Source organism: Ruditapes philippinarum, unplaced genomic scaffold, assembly GCF_026571515.1.
Source record: "Ruditapes philippinarum isolate M1 unplaced genomic scaffold, ASM2657151v2 ctg1617_1_1_1_1, whole genome shotgun sequence".
NCBI lineage: Eukaryota > Metazoa > Mollusca > Bivalvia > Venerida > Veneridae > Ruditapes > Ruditapes philippinarum.
In genome coordinates, this window is record NW_026864487.1 from 94173 (window position 1) to 114971 (window position 20799).

Genomic DNA, 20799 nt, shown 5'->3' on the forward strand with positions numbered 1-20799 from the left:
CGTGTACAATTTGAGAGTCAATTTCGTTCTTTGTTTATTTATAGAAAAGCATATAAACATTAAATCTGGGAAGATTGTTGTACATACTCGCTTTTGCATACTGCTTTGGGTTTACAGAGTGTCGTCATGTACCATGCATGTATATATTGTGATATTTCCTTCTGCAAATTTTTGTTTTAATAGCAGACGACTGTTTTATTATTGCAGACTGTATAATTATCTAAGCGTCAAGCTTTTTGTTTTTATCGAGATATTTGTACTCTTTTTGCAGATTGTCATTTAACTTCAAAAACTGACATTTTTGGAAAAAGGGGAAGGGTGACTATGCCAGCTCCAGCGTGTAGATGTTTGATCATAACTGCGGATGACTTCGGCTATAGCGAAGAGAAAAATGCTGGTACTATAGAATGTTTTAAAAGCGGAGCGATTACCGGGGCTTCTCTGCTAACAAATGGACAGTATGCCGTAAATGCCGTGACTCAAGCCAAAGCTGCAAACATGCCGATTGGTAAGTGCATTTAATACGATTTCTTAACTACTAGTATGCTGATCAAATGTTCATCGAATGTTTTATGGAAATAGAGTTGACCTTTCTTTTATTTCTTTTTTGTCTTAAAACAGTTCATATCACTTGTAAGAAATAGTAAGTAAGCATTGAAACTCATAAAAGAAAAAAGGCTGATAAATGTATTTGGTTTATTATTTTATATACAGATTTGCACTTGAATTTGACAGAGGGGTTGCCAGTTAGGCGTATAAAATGTAACAGTCTTACTGGTGAAGATGGTTTTATGCTCGGTAAAATGGGATTCAGACAGGCTATGGAGGACGGCAGTGTGAACCTTCAACAGGTATTTTTCATGGATTTTTTGTTAAATGATGAATGGTATTCATGTGTATTCTCATGAGTTGTAAGTGTGTTACTGAAAGTCATTCGTGTAAAAGAGTTTTTTTTTGTGTTTGGCTGAATGTTATTCGCGTAAATAAAGTAATATAGGCTGAAGAGTTGGTTTTTTTTGTGTGAGAGAGTTGGAGAAAGTTGGGAGAGAGTTGAAGAGTATTTAGTTTTGATGAGTTAGTTTAAGATGTTAGAATATAAAAATGATGCATTATTTTAGTTTACTGCAATAAATACTATCAAGCTTTCATTTGAATTTTTTAGAGGAATGGTTAACATTTTAAGCGAAAATAATATTGAAGAGAAAGCAAATGTTTGTAACAATATTGTTAAGTTGTATTAAATTAAATTTGGATTAAAGGTACTGTTGAATTATATTCATGTGAATGAGGTTCAAGTATATTATGGAATGTTATTCATGTAAACAGCGACGAATTATGTATTTTGTAGGTTAAAGAAGAGATCCAAGCCCAGATTAACCGATTTAAAGAGCTGACAGGACACCTACCTGTCAAAGTGGACGGGCATCAACATGTTCATGTAATACCAGGTAATGAAACATAGCCTTTTGGAAAATTATTTAATCCTGCGGCTACCCAAATGTTGTTTATGATTAAGACCGTATATAGAACTGCATGTGTCTTCGTGATTGATTCATTGATTGATTGATTGTGGCTGCTTGTTTCTCTTAACTAAAATGGACCATGCATCAAGAAAACGGCGTTTATTGTTATTAAGCCATGATGCGTGTTTTCATAAGAATGTTAAGTGTTCTCCTTATTTATTAGAATTACTGTTTAAAGATCATTGGTGAAGCAAATGAGTTTATAGTCACTGGGTACAAAAGGTACAGGTCAAGCAAAGTATTTGACATACCACCAACGTACAAAATGTAGATTTGGCTTACCACTATCGTTAATTCGTCATATCAAGGCGGGGCTTAAATCACACTGATCGAATCATATTTGTTTTTAGGAATCTGTGAAGTATTTGCTGAGGTGTTGGAGGAAAATGGTATCAAAATGAGTAGACTTTCTATAGAGGAATGTATCGCCAGTCAGAAGTGGTCGTCACATCAACAAGAACAATTTATGCAGGGGGTTGTCCAACAGTGTATCCAGGCAGTGCCCATATTTACAAAGCATGGTATATGGTATGATTCTACTATATTTTTTTCATTATGACACCACTAAAAAAGTGGGAGCATATTGTGATGGGGACGGTCCGCAAGTCCGTCCGTACGTGTGTCATCTTTTATCATTGTCCAATCTTTAACTTGAGAATGAATAAGATATGGTTTCTGCATTTTAATAGGGACATTGCAATGGCCGATAGATGGTCCTTAATGATTTTAAGGTAATAAGGTCAAAGGTCAAGGTCACTGTAGCTTTAACCAATGAAAACTTGTCTGACCAATAACTTGAGAACGCTTTTGCCAAAACTCGTTAGATTTGGCTTGGGGTTGGTCATGACTATTATAGAACCCTTCTTTTCCAATGTTTGTAGGTCATAGGTCAATGTCACTTAGTCCTTGACCTCCAAAAGGTTTTTTGACCTAAAACTAGACACATTTTGCCTATAGACCTAAGGTTAAGAGCGTAATTAGGTAATGGCTAGCAGATAAGTAGATAACACCTATCAATTTTGAGGTCAGTAGATTAAAAGTCAAGGTCACGTTGACATTGTGCAATATATTATTTTGTCCTTTCAATATTTGTTTGTATTACTTTACGTATGACATTTGTATAAGATATCGTATATACATACGTAAATTATATGCCTATTATTGTACTCTTAAAGTGATAATAAAGACTAAATGATCAAAAGAACAAGTTTTTTTTCACTTTCTTTGTCAAAACCGTAAATTACTTTTTATAATTTTACACAACTATGCTTTTATGTTTTTTGTTTGTTTGTTGTGTTTTTTATTGTTCAAAATACAATGTGTACCGTATCGTATCTTAATCTACCGGTAAAATTAGACTGTCGGAACATAATATTATGACGTAAGTTTATAGAGACGCTATGAAACACAAACGAATGCATATCGTATACATGAATTTACAAAACATATCTTACATGTTTAATTGCAGGTGTCCAGGATTTATTGGTTTGAAAACAATGGGCAAAGACATGACAATCGCTCGCCTCAGTACGTGCATAACTGATGCTTTCAGAAGCCAAAGGGAGAAAACTCAACGGAACCCAACAACTGACTTAGTATGCGAGTTAATGACGCACCCAGGAAAGCAAACCGGGAAGTCTGGCGGGTGTGGTAACGGACCAGATGATTTTTCGCAATCAGTGGACCGGGAACATGAAATGGACGTACTTATGTCAGAAGTATTGCTCCAGTTTTATAAAGACAACGATATTAATTTGATTTCATTCCCAAGTTACGGCCAGAAACTGATGTCAAAATAGAGAAAAAAAATGTTCTAAAATCTTTCTAGTCAAATGGCAAAATATGATTAATTTGAATTACGGGTATAGGTGTTTTTGCCAACATTTAAAAAATAATGATAATCAACTGGATGGACACTTGGTGCTTTATGAAGTGTACAAAAAAAAAAGTTAAAGCATAGTTGATTTGGTTGGGATAATTTCGTTGAAATATTAATTGATTTTTTTCCCAAATATTTGGGACTATATATGAAATGTTTTAGTTGCAGTTAGATATACTAATCAGTAAATAAGAATATTCGACGAAAGTTACATACAGTACGGGTGGAGGTATGCAAGCTTGCTTACATTTTTTTATATAAATATGGGGGTATATGGGTGTACACTTTATGTTCCGTAAAATACACTTGCCGTGATTTTATTGATTTTTTTTTTGTTTTAAAAACGGAGGTTTGAGTAAATTGACATACCGATAGGGGTATACACTTTGGCTTACATTTTTATAAAATCAGGTGTTCACTTTGTGTTCTTTGAAGTATATACTTGCCGTCTTGATATTATAGGAAATATATATGTTGTTATTTTAAACTTAATATTGATGTTTTTATTGCAATAACTAGTAACACACAGGGCATTATTAGAAAGTTTAATATGGGGTAAAGTATGCAATTTAACTTAGATGCTATAAAACTAGTTGGAGACTGGTGTTCTTTGATAGTATGTCCGCCCTCGTTAGCTCAATAGGGAGAGGATTGGGTTAGTAATCCAGAGGACGCGGGTTCGATCCCTAGGCGAGGCACAATTTCTCAGTGACAGTTGATCCCGGACATAATTTGTCTCCCATCGCTGATTGATCATTCATAAAATCATGTGGGATTAGTAGTAGGTCACTTGCGGAGAAGTTGATAATTACTTGTTTGTCAATTGTTTTCCTGGAAAGTCGATAAGGTGATATCACTGCCGAGATATGAGTAAAATATATAAGGGTAGCGGTGGCCTAGTGTTGAACGTGTCTGCCTCTCAACCCAGGGATCATTGGTTGGAGCCCTAATCGGGTCACGACCATGTTTCTTCATATGACACCAGCACTGGCTAGTTTCAGGAAGCGGCTCGAAAGTGATTAATATAATTTGTAAGAACTTGTTTCGAATTGGAGCTTAAATAAATATGTTTAAACAAGAAAAAATATGTTAAACTTGGCGTAAAAGTTAGAAAAAAACACACGAATCAATTCTTTAAAATATATTTGCCAATATTTCAGTATAATATTTTCGTTTAATTTGTTGTTGATTTTTTTTTTTAGCAATTTTGACACAGACTGACATGTTTAAGTTCGTCATTAATGTCGCCAGGAACATCGTTTCGTTTGTCTTTTCTTTTATTGTATAATAAAAAAGGATAATAAAATACATGTGTTGGGTTATGTAAACAACATGTATCAGGACGAACTGACTCGCTTTACCCTGCAAAAGTTAATGATATGCAAACATATTTGTACATATTTTATCATTATATTTGCATATTTTAAATACATATGTTAAATGATCATCAATGTTGACAGAGCGGCAATAAAATGGTTTGTTTCTTATATAAATTAATAATAAATGTCGTCAAGTTGATGAATAAGCGCGTTTATGATTTCGGTAAAAACGGTTTATCAGGTAATTAATGTGAAGATAACTCTTGCATTTGGACATTTTTGACAGATCTAGGTGTTTTGCATTTCTTGCCCGGCGTCTGCTAATTGTCATGAAAGGTAGACGATAAAAATTATTGGGTTACGGTGCATGTATACGCATCGCTTCAAAAACATTTGTAAAAGGGGTTTTAATTAGTGTCTTGTTTGGGAATTTTGAGCGATATTTTGAACCATAACGTAATGTTATTACGTCAGCAACGTTACTTACGTAATTTATGACATTACGTTCGTAAATAATACTGATTTTCTCAGGACCAGTAAGAACGCATATTATTATGCTTTTAATGTTTCAAAGTATTTTCAGGAACATGTATATTATCAATATGTTTATTTTAAGTTTAAAACAATCAAAATGCTCAGCTAATTTATGTATGTAAGTTATTTTATTGAATTTGAAAAAAAATATATATATATAAACGGTGTTTACGTTGTTGTTTGATTAAAATAAAAATTTTCATTAAATTCATGTACCACAATTGTTGCTTGCTCTGATTTATTGTATTTACAACAGTTTAAAATATTTTGTGGTAATTATAGTTGTTTACTGAATAGAAACTTGCGTGTTTGCATCGTTTACAATGAAAAAGACAACATCAAAAAAGGAAAGAAAAAGAAACCCTGATAACATCTTGTTTAAGATGTACGCATTGAAGATCGCCTTTGTATCAGAAGAGGAAATGCATTTTCGGTTACAATCATCAAATAAGGAAAAAACGAACTATTACGTGCGTGATTAAATTTGTATGATAAGAAATGTACTTTACTTCCCTTTTTAGCTCACCTGTCACAAAGTGACAGGGTGAGCTTTTGTGATCGCTTTTCGTCCGGCGTCCGTCCGTCCGTCCGTCCGTCCGTCGTCCGTCCGTCCGTCGTCCGTCCGTAAACTTTTGCTTTAAATGACATCTCCTCATTAACCACTGAGCCAATTTCATCCAAACTTCACAGGAATGTTCCTTTGGTGGTCACCTTTAAAAATTGTTCAAAGAATTTAATTCCATGCAGAACTCTGGTTGCCATGGCAACCGAAAGAAATTTTTTTAAATATCTTCTTTTGAACAACCCTAAGAGCTAGAGCTTAGATATTTGGCATGAAACATCTTCTAGTGGGTGTCTACCAAGTTTGTTCAAATAAAAGCCCTGGGGTCAAAATTGGCCCCGCCCCAGGGGGTCATTGAATTTCCCTATATGCATATAGTAAAAACTTAAAAAAACTTCTTTTAAAGAACCCAAAGAGCTAGAGCTAAGATATTTGGCATGAAACATCTTCTAGTGAGTGTCTACCAAGTTTGTTCAAATAAAAGCCCTGGGGTCAAAATTGGCCCCGCCCCAGGGGGTCATTGATTTTCCCTATATGCATATAGTAAAACGTTAAAAAATCTTCTTTTAAAGAACCGTAAGAGCTAGAGCTTAGATATTTGGCATGAAACATCTTCTAGTGAATGTCTACCAAGTTTGTTCAAATAAAAGCCCTGGGGTCAAAATTGGCCCCGCCCCAGGGGGTCATTGATTTTCCCTATATGCATATAGTAAAAACTTAAAAAATCTTCTTTTAAAGAACCATAAGAGCTAGAGCTTAGATATTTGGCATGAAACATCTTCTAGTGAATGTCTACCAAGTTTGTTCAAATAAAAGCCCTGGGGTCAAAATTGGCCCTGCCGGGGGGTCATTGATTTTCCCTATATGCATATAGTAAAACCTTAAAAAATCTTCTTTTAAAGAACCGTAAGAGCTAGAGCTTAGATATTTGGCATGAAACATCTTCTAGTGAAAGTCTACCAAGTTTGTTCAAATAAAAGCCCTAGGGTCAAAATTGGCCCCGCCCCAGGGGGTCATTGATTTTCCCTATATGCATATAGTAAAAACTTAAAAAATCTTCTTTTAAAGAACCATAAGAGCTAGAGCTTAGATATTTTGCATGAAACATCTTCTAGTGAATGTCTACCAAGTTTGTTCAAATAAAAGCCCTGGGGTCAAAATTGACCCGCCCCAGGGGGTCATTGATTTTCCCTATATGCATATAGTAAAAACTTAAAAATTTTCTTTTAAAGAACCCAAAGAGCTAGAGCTAAGATATTTAGCATGAAACGTCTTCTAATGAGTGTCTACCAAGTTTCTTCAAATAAAAGCCCTGGGTCAAAATTGGCCCTGCCCCAGGGGTCATTGATTTTCCCTATATGCATATAGTAAAAACTTAAAAAATCTTCTTTTAAAGAACCAAAAAGAGTTAGAGCTAAGATATTTAGCATGAAACATGTTCTAATAAGTGTCTACCAAGTTTGTTCAAATAAAAGCCCTGGGGTCAAAATTTGCCCTGCCCCGGGGTCATTGATTTTCCCTATATGCATATAGTAAAAACTTAAAAAATCTTCTTTTAAAGAACTCAAAGAGCTATGGCTAAGATATTTAGCATCAAACATGTTCTAATAGGTGTCTACCAAGTTTGTTCAAATAAAAGCCCTGGGGTCAAAATTGGCACCGCCCCGGGGGTCATTGATTTTCCTTATATGTGTATAGCAAAAACTTAAAAAATCTTCTTTGAAAAACCCAAATAGCTAGAGTTAAGATATTAAGCATGAAACATCTTTTAGTGAGTGTCTACAAAGTTTGTTCAAATAAAAGACCTGGGGTCAAAATTGGCCCCGCCCCGGGGGTCATTGATTTTCTTTATATGTGTATAGCAAAAACTTAAAAATCTTCTTTGAAAAAACCCAAATAGCTAGAGTTTAGATATTAAGCATGAAACATCTTCTAGTAAGTGTCTACAAAGTTTGTTCAAATAAAAGCCCTGGGGTCAAAACTGGCCCGGCCCCAGGGGTGTCATTGTTTTTAACTATATGTGTATAGTAAAAACTTTAAAAAAATCTTCTTTTAAAAAGCCCAATGAGCTAGAGCTTAGATGTTTAGCATGAAACATCTTCTTATGGGTGTCTACCAAGATTGTGCAAATAAAAGCCCTTGGGTTAAATTGGCCCTGCAACGTTGGTGGGGGTTGGGGGGGGGGGGCTATATACAGGTGAGCGACCTCAGGGCCATCATGGCCCTCTTGTTTATTATCTTATCACATGTTTAAGAACGTGTCGGACACTTTTTGTCCCGCTTTTGTTGGCTATGTTTTGAGTCACGGCAAGTAACTGTCCATCTTAAATGGTAAAGAGAGACCGAGGCATTACATGCCATTACATGATATACGCCATATGTTATTCTATAAGGGGAATTAAACTAAGATTGTATTTCTATAGACACACTGTTTTCTTATTTTGAAGTTATCAAGTTTATTGTTTCAGTTTTTTTATATATGAGCCGTGTCATGACAAAACCAACATAGTACGTTTGCGACCAGCATGGATCCAGACCAGCCTGCGCATCCGCGCAGTCTGATCAGGATCCATGCTGTTCGCTTACAAACCCTATAACATGTAGATAAACTGATAGCAAACAGCATGGATCCTGATCAGACTGCGCGGATGCGCAGGCTGGTCTGGATCCATGCTGGTCGCAAACCCATTAGGTTGGTTTTGTCATGACGCGGCTCATATATATATATTTTTTTTTTGCTAATGAGTGGTTTAGGTGACGCCTCTCGACCATGTTTCTTCATATTACAAAATGGTTCTAGGAAGCGGACTCGAAAGTGATCAAAAATAAGTTATAGGAAATTGTTTCGCAATCGAGCTTACAATAATACATGTATGTTTAAACCAAACCTAATGATTGCTAACCTGGATTTGTATACAATTAGAGATGTTGAAACGTGTCTCTACATTTCATTACCAGTATTGCAATAGATTGTTTGTGTGTGGCGTATAATCTATTCTAATGGAAAGTTATCGTAATATTCATGTAAAATACAAAAATATCTTACTTAATAATTGTAATTTTCCACTGAATGAATGGAAAATACTTGTTTCATGTATAGAACTACTCATGCAATTCATATAACAAATGATAAGATATTTACGTAATAAATAGGGATAAAATGTACAGATATAACTTTTTGTTGTTTTTTTTCTATCTTTTTTTCCCCATCTATCCTATGCTCGTTTTTTGTTTTGCTTGAACCGTTTTTGGCCCGTATCTGAATCAAAAGCTTGACACCAGCAACAATTAGTTAATGTGTATGTCCTCGTAGCTATTTTAGTTTAAATCAGTTGAAAGGTAATGTTACATGCATTAATGACTGTCGTATGGTGAAGGCCGTCCTGCCAGTGTATTAATCTGTGTACATGTATCATCACCTTAAGGCGCTTCATCTATCATTGACCTCGTGTAACTTCGGTATACTTCGCCTATTTCCGTATTTATTGAAATAATTGTAAGAACGTGTAGCAAATTGTAAGAAAAAGATTAATATTTTTTTTAATCCATGATTTTAACAGAACTTTGATTAAACTTTCAGTTAATGTTATAGATAGCGTACTTTGTTATCTACATTGTAACATAAGCGTCTGAATGATATCAAAGTCTCTCAAAGTACTTCTATTTTTTAGACCCTTGTGACATTTAGCACCACAAAATCGGTAAATTTCGCAATAATAATAGTAATAATAATAATAGTAATAATAGTAATTTGAAAGTAAAAGGAGCGTCTTTATGACCTGGATCAACAACAAATGCTTGACAAAACGGAAAGGAACGAAGTTGACCGAATTTATACGAATAAATGCTGGATGGTGTACCTTAAGACGAACTATTAATATGAAAATATTGATATGGTCACTAAAAGTACACACTTTCGTCGTCTGAAGTCAATCAGACAATTGCATTGAAATCTCGGAAATAATTGGCTGTTTAATTTATATTTTTTAAATAAATTCATTAAATTTTACGAACAAGGATGGGTGTTTATCATTGATAAATTACTAAATTAAATTCCTGATGCTTTTTTTGTTGAGAATTTAAATCTAATGAAAACATTGATTTATCTTTTTGTGATAAAACTAGATATACTTATTTGTCGACGGCAAACAAATACCTCGCCGATATCTTCATTCCGAAAGCGTTCGTTGATACATCAACTGAATCGTGCACTTTGTATTTGTCCGGGACATATTTTAATGGGCGGTTCTAGCTTGAGCACGTGTCTTGCGGTAAATTTATTATTGAGAACAGTGATACCTTCTCATATTTAATGTGACATTATATTAAGTGATTAGCGTTGCGGTTTTCAGTATATGATAATTGGGAAATTAATTGTAAATGATACTAGAATATTTAACGGTGTATTCATGCATGTGATTAGTTTTTAATCATGGATTATTTTTTATTAATCGGATAATTGTATGAATAACAATTTCTAGGAAAACGTATGTGCATAACTGCTGACAATAGCAAAACAGGAAATTTAGGTTGCAATTCATTTCTTATGTGCCAAGCTTGGCAAGCGCAGGTTAAAATTTGTGCTATTTATTCTACACGGTGTTAGCAAATTCACGACAGAAGCACTGACAAATACTGCAGTAGATTTGTATGGACTACTAATAAACGGTGCATTTTCTGTTGAAATAAAAAAGTGTGTTATTTAATTCCCTGCGTAAGGTATTTAAACATTATTCACCAAAATGATGTATGACACGGGATCGAGCTCAAGTACACTCAGTTCAAGCTGCGGGAGCATCGATGACAGGCTTATCAGGCCAAGACAACGGGTAAAGAGGATACGTCAAGACTCAATCACTTCAGGTAACCAAATCTTAATTTATAATATTTTTTCAATAAATGCGATACCCTCTTTTTGGAGACCTAGACATAGCGCTTTTTCAGCCGCGTCTGATCGCCACTGCTTGTCATTACTTACATCATGATTGAGGAAGCCAAGAGAGGGTCTTGAGTCCGGTTGGATTCGAACCCATGACCTCCGACTTAGGTAGTTTCAGTAAATTCTAAACATGCTTGTATTTGGCATTTTCGATGTCTATTTAAAAAAAATATATTCGGAGTGATGTTTTTTTCTCTTCATATTTTCTTACATTCATAAACTTTATTCATTCCCTTAGCATTGCTTTATTAAACAGTGTTAATTGCTTCTTTACGAACAATGCAAACACATTTGTATCGAAAGGAAAAATTTAAAATAACAATTTTATTCATATGCCTAAAAAATAATGACAATAAGTTTAAATATTATATTTGTTTTTAAGTTCAATTGTGGGTAGAGCTTAATTATAGCTTGTTATGTACCACTCTTGATGAAGGTTTCCTAGACTAAACCAGTACTGACGTAATTTATGAATCAGCCGATCCTAGTTAGACTCCAACTCATTGGTTTGAGGGTCTAAACACCTTAATCACTGTCACTGTTCCCCTTATCACATTCAATACAGCTGATTTGTAATGTTTTCTTACCAAGTTATAGTTTCGCTTTATACCGACAATATATGAGCCGCGTCACGACAAAACCAACATAATGCGTTTACGACCAGCATGGATCCAGACCAGCCTGAGCATCCGCGCAGTCTGATCAGGATCCATGCTGTTCGCTTACCAACCCTATTACAAGTAGAGAAACTGATAGCGAACAGCATGGGTCCTGATCAGACTGCGCGGATGCGCAGGCTGGTCTGGATCCATGCTCGTCGCACATGCACTATGTTGGTTTTGTCGTGACACGGCTCATATATATTTTTAATTCATCGTAACCTTTGTTCCGGTCATGACAACATTTCTTGTTTCAAGCATTTACCCCGCACCTATATGTCGCTTTTGAATCATCTGGAAATAAAATTTTCTTCTAATTACCTAGATATATTTGCTTACTCAGACTCTTAAAACACATTCCAAAAAGTGTAGATGTCCGCAACCTACTTGATATTTTCACTTTTAAGATTAGCTTAGCTCCTTCAGTCAGCATATTAAACTAATATTGACATTCTTCATTATCGCATCAGAACATTCAGTTCCCTGACATTTACTATATGTGTGTTCATCTTCTATAGCACTTATTTATATTGCATGTCTATATTTCTCTTTTGAAATAATGTATCAAGGAAATGACTCAGAATAGAAGAAAATGCGTTTTTTTCCACACTTTTCGACATTAAGAAAATTGCTTAAACTCGAAACGGGAATTTTTTAAGTGATGGCTTTAATTTCGCAGCCAAAAGCTCGAAGTTAATATAGAACGCTTTAAGTTTCAGGCCATCGCGCAACGAATATAATTATAATATGCGTTGATCAGTTAATACCATCAATCTTTAGTCTAAAAAAAAAGATGGATTTTAATAATAATAAAAACGATTTTGACGTATTTGCATAAGTCGTATCAGGCTTATACACTTTGGTACACAATGTTAATGTTGGAAAATGCTAATTTGCAATCAAACCAGCCTGTTTTCGGGAAGAATTCCAGCAATTACAGTACTAATAACCGAGATAATGATCAAAACAAAATCTATTATCAGACCTACCTGACGTAATCGATATTTGGATCAACTCATGAAAGCACATATCTTGAAAAGTAAATAAGAAACATTTTTAAAATTCCTTCGTCTTCTGTCATTGGAAATCCAATTTTAAGTTATCATGAAATATCTACGTATCAGAATAAACGATTTGAACAGACATTTTATCTATGAATATTTTATCTATTAATTCTATATGAAAACGGGCCAGATTTTAGAATAAATTGACTCACCGAGCAAAATAAATAAATAATTATAATAATGGGAATAGGGTAAAAATGTTAATGGCACCATTATTTTAATTTAAAAAGTATAAACTGTAAAGCTATACATCTCCTGCAAAAACTATTTTTTTCAATTTAAAAAAAGAATACTTCCAAAATGCTTGAATGAAATAAACATGGTAGATAATTGCCTTAAATAAAACCCTATTTAAAATAGCAAAAAATATTTTGTTACGGAACATTTTATTCTGTTTACGTACAGTATTCATGTGTATTAAATTGCAGAGACATTCTATGTTACAACTTTTTCGGGAATCAACCATATAATAATGGAACCAATATAATTTTACTGTTGATAAATTTTATAATAATATTTCATAACATATAGATTTATACCCTTTAAACATTTTTTTCTGCTCAAACAGTATCCACAAATCCAGACGAAGAGGCTTATGTCATGGTGTTACAGAACCGTCAAGGTCTTTATGCTAACGTCAAAAGTTCTACGTCATCATTGAAGGAAGAAAATGACGTCATGTTTTTAGTTGGAGAGGACCAAACGCCCGTTAACGGTGTCCGGTCGATTTTAACCAAAAGGAACAGGTAATGATACTTCAGAATACTATACATACAAGTGATAGCATTTAAAAAGAACTATCCTTTCTTGATAAATTTGATAAAGGATAGATAAAACGATAACAGCGGAAGTACGCAGTTACCGAATTTTATCTAATTCCGATAACAGGTGCGCTGGCATTATTTTCGGAAATTGTTACTGTGTGATTATTTAAAATGTGTCACCGTAGACCAAAGAACCATTTCTGATTTCTGAGTAAAACAAATCTCTAAGTTACTTGCTTAAACACCGTTTTTAAAGTGAAAGCAGAGCACCATATTAAGTTAATTAGCTCAAATATGAATATGTCTCTTTTTGGACGGTGCTTTTAGAATTGTTTGCCCTTTTCAATGGCAAAGTGGTATTTTATTAAAAAATAAGCTCAGCTTGATTTGTTTAGATCTTTATATTTACTCCAAACTGTTTTATCAGAACTACAAAAAGAAAAAAAAATATTGCGTTTTAATTATTATAAATGAAGCTGAAGAATAATTTTAGCTTTAGACTTCTAAGAATTTCTTTCTTGTTATATGAAAAAATAACTAATCATTCGTGAAAGCGCCCCCTTATGGTGTAAAATGTCTTTATTTTTTCAGATTGCTTGGTCAGTTAATTACATCTTTTGAAAAGAATAAGAAGGCTGTAGAAATAGCAAAAAGTTCAAAAGTGAAGAAAACCCTAAAAAACTTAAAAAACAAGCTGATAAATGCCGGTTACTCCGGGTCGCGGAAAGGGAAGAAAATTTTGGTTTTTTATGAAAGATTTTTTTCCGTTTTTCCAAAGAGTTTATAAATTATCTGACAGGTAAATTGACTATTGATCAAGCACGTGATTGGGGAAACCAATATTTTTCCCCTAATGTAAAATATAAACAATTATCCTTTTTTAAGTTTGTAATATGTTAAAAATCAAAGTTACTTATTTGATTTTTCAATTTGTTTTTTTGGAAACATACATGTTTTTTGCTTGCGGACAGAAGTTCTTTTAGTTAGTTAGTATCTGGTTATTAAGTTTCTTGAAAGGATTGACCAAGGGACAGCTTCTTAGGGATTCCTTAACTTTAATTCATGATAGACATAAAAAAAATGTGTACCAATTACCAGTGTACCCTATAACCTCTTACAACAGCAGCCTAGTTTCGTTATTTTTAGCTCGACTATATGAAGTATATGGAAAAAGTTTCTTACTCGCTGTATTTCCAGAATTATTTCCATTTTTGAAATTGGAATGTATTTGAAAATTGTTATATGTATATTATTTTAAAAGTATTCTCTAGACTTAAGATAATTGTTCTTTGTCATTATTCGCATCATGCGTGACAAGGTTCATAACTCTAGCGTCTTTATTAGCTTCTTTATTTCAAGAGTTATTTCCTCTTTGAACTTATAATTTTAGTTTAACAACTTTATATACCTTTTCGCTCATCTATTTTGTTACTGAAGGGATTGACTTTAGACTTTAAATTGTTGTCTTTTTCCATTAGAGCATAGAAATGTCTGTTTTGACTTTTATTGACATGGTTACATGCATATAATGTGGTGCAAAATTTTGAACATTTGAGTGCTTTCTTAATACTGATACAGAAATATATTAAAATCATAATTTATTATTTTCTAATAGTTTCTCTCCCTTTACTGCGTCCGGTATTTAATAAGTCGAGCGTGCTGTCTTCTCTGACAGCTCTTGTTTTTTATGACGGTCATCCAGTTTCAACCAGTTTTTAAGTCGTTTCATGCGTGTCATAAAAAGCTATAGGTTGACGTTCCACAGTCTTTAATTATGCAGAAAATATGCTAACATAAAGACCTGCTTTTCACCAGTTCCAACCAGTTTTTGGGTCGGTTTCATGCCTGTCATAAAAAAGCTATAGGTTGACGTCCCAGAGTCTTTAATCATGCAGAAAATCTGCTAAAATGACACGTGATATTCACGTGATCTATTAAACTGCCCGATTTCATAGTTTATACGTATGATTTCGCTGAATCATACAAACCATGCTATTGTTCTCTTGACGGAAGTGCCTGTAAAAGCTGGCAAGTTGGTGTATATTTTAACCTAGAAAAAATGGCGAAGACGGGATAAAGCAAATTTGATGAAAATCAGCCGTATAGTCATTAGAATCATTGGACGAGATACAACTGTTTTGCGCTGATCACGCGATAAACTAGTAACACACAGTGCATTTATAAATTATTCTCTCTTATTTTAAGTAACTATGCTGTCACTTGACATGTTATATAATTACAATTTAAATCAAGCACAGCAAATTAGACACTTGGCATGTCACACATTTTCTTTTAGATTTGTGATATTTCCGGGTAATTATAAAGTTTCAACCTGGCAAGCGACCTTTTGTATTAACGGCCCGCCTATAAATAAAAGAAGGATTGCACCCGTTGTATGGAAACATCGGCTTGAAAGTTATATTCCTGATATCAAAGTGGTCATTGGAAATAGGCTTACTTGCATATTTCCTCAGTTACTCGGAAACGAGACCGCAGATTGCGGCGAATATTTCCGATCCTGGTTCGGCTTTACAAATTGCCTGCCCAACCTTTCAAAATCTGTTCATATTATCCGACAATGTTGTCTTTAGAAATATATCCTCAATGTCGTTTAAAAATCGGTCAAATTTACAGTAATTTGAAAAAAGGAACCTTCAGATTTGACCGATTTTTAAACTAATAGATTAAAAGTATCTTTTAGGAGGTCGTACACCCAGATAATACGAAAAGAGGTCGACAGCATTAGCCGCAATATGTGGTCCCGTTCCCCGAGTCCACTTTACACAAATTACCTCCCTTGAACTTACATTTGTTATGGAAATGAATTGCGCAGTGTTGGGCTTTCTGAACTGATCTGTCATAATTTAAAAAAAAATATTATGCACTTACGAAAAGTCTTAAATTGTAATTGTTCATTGCGATCCAGACTAGAAAAAAAGAAGATCATTGAATAATGCAAGTAAAACATTTGCTATATAGTCTTAAATTGTACAGAAGTTTCAAGTTAATGAAGATTAAGTATGTAAAACAAATCCTATCATTCAAGCTTGTCATCTGGATTGCTATTTTGGGATAAATTGCGCTGCACACAGGCAAAAAGTAGGCGTAATGTCGCAAAACTTAACGTACCGTCATGACACGCTACATTAGCAGGGGAAGTAACTCGTATTATTGCGAATTCTACTTTTCGTCAAATTCGTAATATATGTTTATTAGAAAGCGTCTAGTTGACCGGAACCCATGTCATCTGGACGTTTAGTACACTTTAAATAAGATCAGAGGGAGTTTGGGAAGGATAAAATGAATAAAAAATAATAAATCAATCATGAACTGGCCCTTTCTTGTCTATAGATTCCAACACATTTCTCAATCTGCATCATTACTTTTCTTACAGGTTTGTTAAATGCAGCATATATGTTTGACGTCCCGGAGGTACAACAGGCGTGTTGGAACTTTGCACTCGGCTGTTTCGTACGGACGGACAACCTCTATGATTTACTATCATCCGCACAGCGTTATGCAGAACATAAAATGACAATCGATCTTATTAAAACGGTAAGAATTTAAAAGAATAAACCCGATAAAACAGAACGCTGACATTCATACATTTTATATTGTTATTTTTTAAAAGTAATTTTGGTTATAATATTATTAAAAGGATAATCAATTGAAAAGAAAGAAAAAATATCACGTTTATATTTCTATTTCACTAAATTCCTTTTTGAACATGAATTTACTTTCAGAAAGTTTGAAAAATCAGAGCTTGCTTAATATTCATTTGAGCTTGCTTTTCATTTTTGTTTGTTTTCCATCCAATATGATACATTGTGATCGATTCAGTATGATACATTGTGTTCGATACAGTATGATTCATTGTGTTCGATACAGTATGATACATTGTGTTCGATACAGTATGATACATTGTGTTCGATACAGTATGATACATTGTGTTCGATACAGTATGATTCATTGTGTTCGATACAGTATGATACATTGTGTTCGATACAGTATGATTCATTGTGTTCGATACAGTATGATTCATTGTGTTCGATACAGTATGATACATTGTGTTCGATACAGTATGATACATTGTGTTCGATACAGTATGATACATTGTGTTCGATACAGTATGATACATTGCGTTCGATTCAGTATGATATAATGATTTTTTTCTTGTAGATGGAGAATTACACAAACGATCACCCGGAAGTACTTCTGCATAGCCGATCTCTGGAAAATCTAGCCGACTTGGTTTTCAGTCAAGCAAAACAGGAAGTGGTGTAACTTGAAAAGCTACAAGTTGGAAATTTCAAATATCGGTAGCATATAAACACATATGTAAAATATGTTCTTTTTTGTTGTGAAATAAGAAAAGAAAGGAAATCTTGTCATCGCAAAACAGCTTCCGGGATTTTTAAAATAATATTCACCAAGAAGTGTATGCGAAAATGGCAGTTTGAAGGTGTAGAAATTTATGTTTTGGAAAGTAGGGGAACTTCTTTTTTTGTATTTCAATTTTCGTCTTTTTAAGAAGTTCGTTCGAAATGAAAAAAACTACATGAGAAACTGTGATAGTAGATTGTGATTATAGAACAGTATTGATAGATTAATAGGGCCTATTTGTGTTTAGCTACATAAACACATGTCAGTGTGTTGTCTTGCGTATTTGTTATTTTAATGATACTAGTACATATGCGTAAATAGAAACCCTAAAGTACACTATTGAATTTTATACAAACATATTTTTATTTGATCAATTGTTAATATATATTTTAAGATTTAAATAACTGTATATATTTCAGTGTCTGTCTTTACAAAACGTGTACTATATACATGTATATGTATAATTTGTTTAAAGGATCTTTTATGGTTGTTTTAATTTTGGTGGATTTTAACATGTAATTGCGTGTTTTTGTAGCAGTTTGGACGAGTTTTGTTAAATCAACACGTGTTTTCTTGTGGTATGGATTAACTCATTGTAATTGTTGAATCAACACGTGTTGTAGTGGTGTGTCAAAACAACACGTGTTAGTTGTACCAATGATTTATCAGATCAACACGTATTAGCAATTAGTACTAGTATTAGTGTTTTAAAATAAAAACTTTACGATTTTTTGCGATATGCAACGGCTCCATAGGGCGTGTTGTATCAACACGTGTTCTCATGCAATATGAATACGTTTTAATAACGTTTTTATCCACACGTGTTCTGTAACAATGTGTAGCAGTTCCTCAACTGTGTTGTAACAACACGTGTAGCTAAGATAAATGTAGAATGCTATAACCAATATAGTTACATATTTATCATTATCTTTGCCTTGCTTTTAATATTTTAAAATAATCGTCATGTAATATAAATATATATATAAATAGATATTATGTGTTTTACTGCAGGGGCGTTGCAGAATGAATGTTATATATTTTACATACTTTTTTTAGAATCTCATATGTATATAAATAGATCATCATCAGCGTTGTTGTTACCATGTTTTAATATTATTGTTTTAAACATTACAAGAAAAAGATTCTTGTCTGCATACATTTTTATATAGCTGTGATATTGTTATATCTAGATAAAAATAGAGATTATAAAAACCGAAATGACTTTGTGTTTTTTAAACGAAATGATTTTTAAAAACGAAATGAGTTTTTTAAAATATAAAAATGGCATACTTGTGGTTTTATTGGTGTACTTAAGTGGTGGTAGCATGGACAACTAGCGTTAAAAATATAAATTCAAACTTATTAAGACAATAAAACAAACCATATATAGAATATTCAAGATTCGAGAATCACTCGAAATCAATTAATAAATTCATAAAATAAGGCTAAAGTACCAACGATTTACGTGGAGAGATTACTGGTTTAGAAACAAAATCTTCACGACTCATTATACGTAACCATTATCGCATTTTATGATATATGCCGAATACACCAAGGCTTAGTGGTCAAGTGATTTTATTTGTTGTTTGGTTTTACGTGCACCAACACACTTTAAGTCATATAAAGCTGATCAGAAAAGACGGTCTTGGGTAACCTCGGGTGTTACAAACTAAAAGCAACAACAGGTGTCGACCCCACCCCTTCCCCTGCTTGAGCTTAGCGATGTATAGACTCCAGAAATTCGAACCCATTAAGTCGCCTCTTACGATCACAAAGGGATAAACGGTTGCTGGAATTCTGATGCCTAAACCCTTAAAGGCAACCCCTGGGCCACAAGGATTTAGCATGACCACCGAGTTCGAACATTGTTAGGGACGTGTAAATAAACAAAGTTTACATTAAGTCCTATGAATGTAGCTTATGGAATAACTGTGGTTTTAACCAGGCATCATCTGAGTCAGTTATTATGCAGCATAGACCGAAGTGATGCAAGGTTCACCACGACAGTTTCAAAATAATAATCATAAACCAAACGTTTAAGTTATTTTATTTAATTTATAGGTTAAGATATTGAATTTTAATACAATGCAGCAATATTTTTTTAATTTATTGTCGTCATAAAGTTTATTTAAGAAAGTTTTATCGGCGGTAAATAGTTGTAAATATTTATGTTTATTATCTGCGAAGTTTCCTTGACCTAATTGAAAACAGGTTTTCAAAAGATCTAAATATAGTGCGTGCAAGATTATCACGTTTTCAACAAGAACAGGTCCGCCAAATCTGTCATCTGGTCTAGATAAAATTGTTTGTAAAGGATATCAAATGACCTATATCAATGCGACATAAATCATCAAATCTTTCTAAACAAATATGGCGAGATGTTTTCAAACGTACATTGTATTTGCGGGTCATTAATAATGATATAAAAATGATAAAACTGTAACTACTAGTATATCGCGTGAATGTCACAAACTGGTCCCATATTCCATGTCCTTAGAGGTTGGCCAATATTTCTTCAAAGGTGAATTCATAGAAACATATATTTTATGAGAGCAGACCGAACATAGTTTTTCTGTAACATTACATGTGAAAATCAGACCATCACTTATAGTTTTGTCCGTCAAAAGGTCATGAAAATTTGGTCTATTTTCCGTATCTTGCATTTGTTTGGAAAGTAGTCCGATTAAAAAGTTTCGTTGTCGTTGTTCTTGTCGTCGTTGTTGTTTGTTCTTGTTGCTTCTCCTGTTCATATTGACGCTTACATGAGAAGGAACACCGCGAAGTACGACAGATGTCCAAAGTGTAAAATAAATTATTACAATGGGTGAATTTCCAAAAATGCTAGGAATAGCCATTCAGCCGGATTCGATTTTTTGTGAAATAAACTTCTTGCTGAACAACAGGGCTAACGTTTTTTTTTCTTTTAAGAGAAATATTACGAACATTGTTTGCACCGCGGGAGCTTACTGTAGACCCTGATTTCGTGCTTCGTACAAGCAGATACTATTTCAATTATATATAGAGGTAACTAGATAAAAACATGGCTAATGGCATACCCCACAGTCACCCTTTTTGGGGGTCTTTTGTCGTCCATTTTGATAGCATGACGTATTAAATTCTCTATGCTGATTGGCTTTGGGCAGGCGGTGTACGGGCAGAAATTGTCAAATCTT

At 33.7% G+C, this 20799-nt stretch overlaps 2 protein-coding genes and 1 long non-coding RNA gene across 3 annotated transcripts; all 3 read left to right on the forward strand.

Annotated features, from left to right (window-relative positions):
• Window positions 1-273: 273 nt before the first annotated feature.
• Window positions 274-5409, forward strand: LOC132725773 (carbohydrate deacetylase-like). Its single transcript, XM_060710954.1, has 5 exons — window positions 274-508; window positions 715-851; window positions 1349-1448; window positions 1874-2051; window positions 2992-5409. Exons 1-5 carry the CDS (start codon window positions 325-327, stop codon window positions 3320-3322), a joined length of 930 nt encoding a protein of 309 aa, XP_060566937.1. The 5' UTR covers window positions 274-324; the 3' UTR covers window positions 3323-5409.
• A 4320-nt stretch (window positions 5410-9729) lies between these two features.
• On the forward strand, window positions 9730-14030 carry LOC132725778 (uncharacterized). The gene is made up of 3 exons (XM_060710957.1): window positions 9730-10680; window positions 13048-13225; window positions 13835-14030. The coding sequence occupies exons 1-3, from the start codon at window positions 10560-10562 to the stop codon at window positions 14028-14030; spliced, it is 495 nt and encodes a 164-aa protein (XP_060566940.1). The 5' UTR covers window positions 9730-10559.
• A 611-nt stretch (window positions 14031-14641) lies between these two features.
• Window positions 14642-18844, forward strand: LOC132725776 (uncharacterized). The gene is made up of 2 exons (XR_009625111.1): window positions 14642-16798; window positions 17423-18844. It is a non-coding gene; the product is annotated as an uncharacterized LOC132725776 (long non-coding RNA).
• Window positions 18845-20799: the final 1955 nt, after the last annotated feature.

What these genes read in the sequence shown, in the direction of transcription:
- LOC132725773 (XM_060710954.1), top strand. Translation starts at nt 325, where the DNA reads ATGCCAGCTCCAGCGTGTAGATGTTTGATCATAACTGCGGATGACTTC. An exon ending in AGCTGCAAACATGCCGATTG is followed by an intron (nt 509 to 714) that starts GTAAGTGCATTT and finishes TTTTATATACAG; the next exon opens with ATTTGCACTTGAATTTGACA. An exon ending in ACATGTTCATGTAATACCAG is followed by an intron (nt 1,449 to 1,873) that starts GTAATGAAACAT and finishes ATTTGTTTTTAG; the next exon opens with GAATCTGTGAAGTATTTGCT.
- LOC132725778 (XM_060710957.1), top strand. Translation starts at nt 10,560, where the DNA reads ATGATGTATGACACGGGATCGAGCTCAAGTACACTCAGTTCAAGCTGC. An exon ending in TCAAGACTCAATCACTTCAG is followed by an intron (nt 10,681 to 13,047) that starts GTAACCAAATCT and finishes CTGCTCAAACAG; the next exon opens with TATCCACAAATCCAGACGAA. An exon ending in ATTTTAACCAAAAGGAACAG is followed by an intron (nt 13,226 to 13,834) that starts GTAATGATACTT and finishes TTATTTTTTCAG; the next exon opens with ATTGCTTGGTCAGTTAATTA.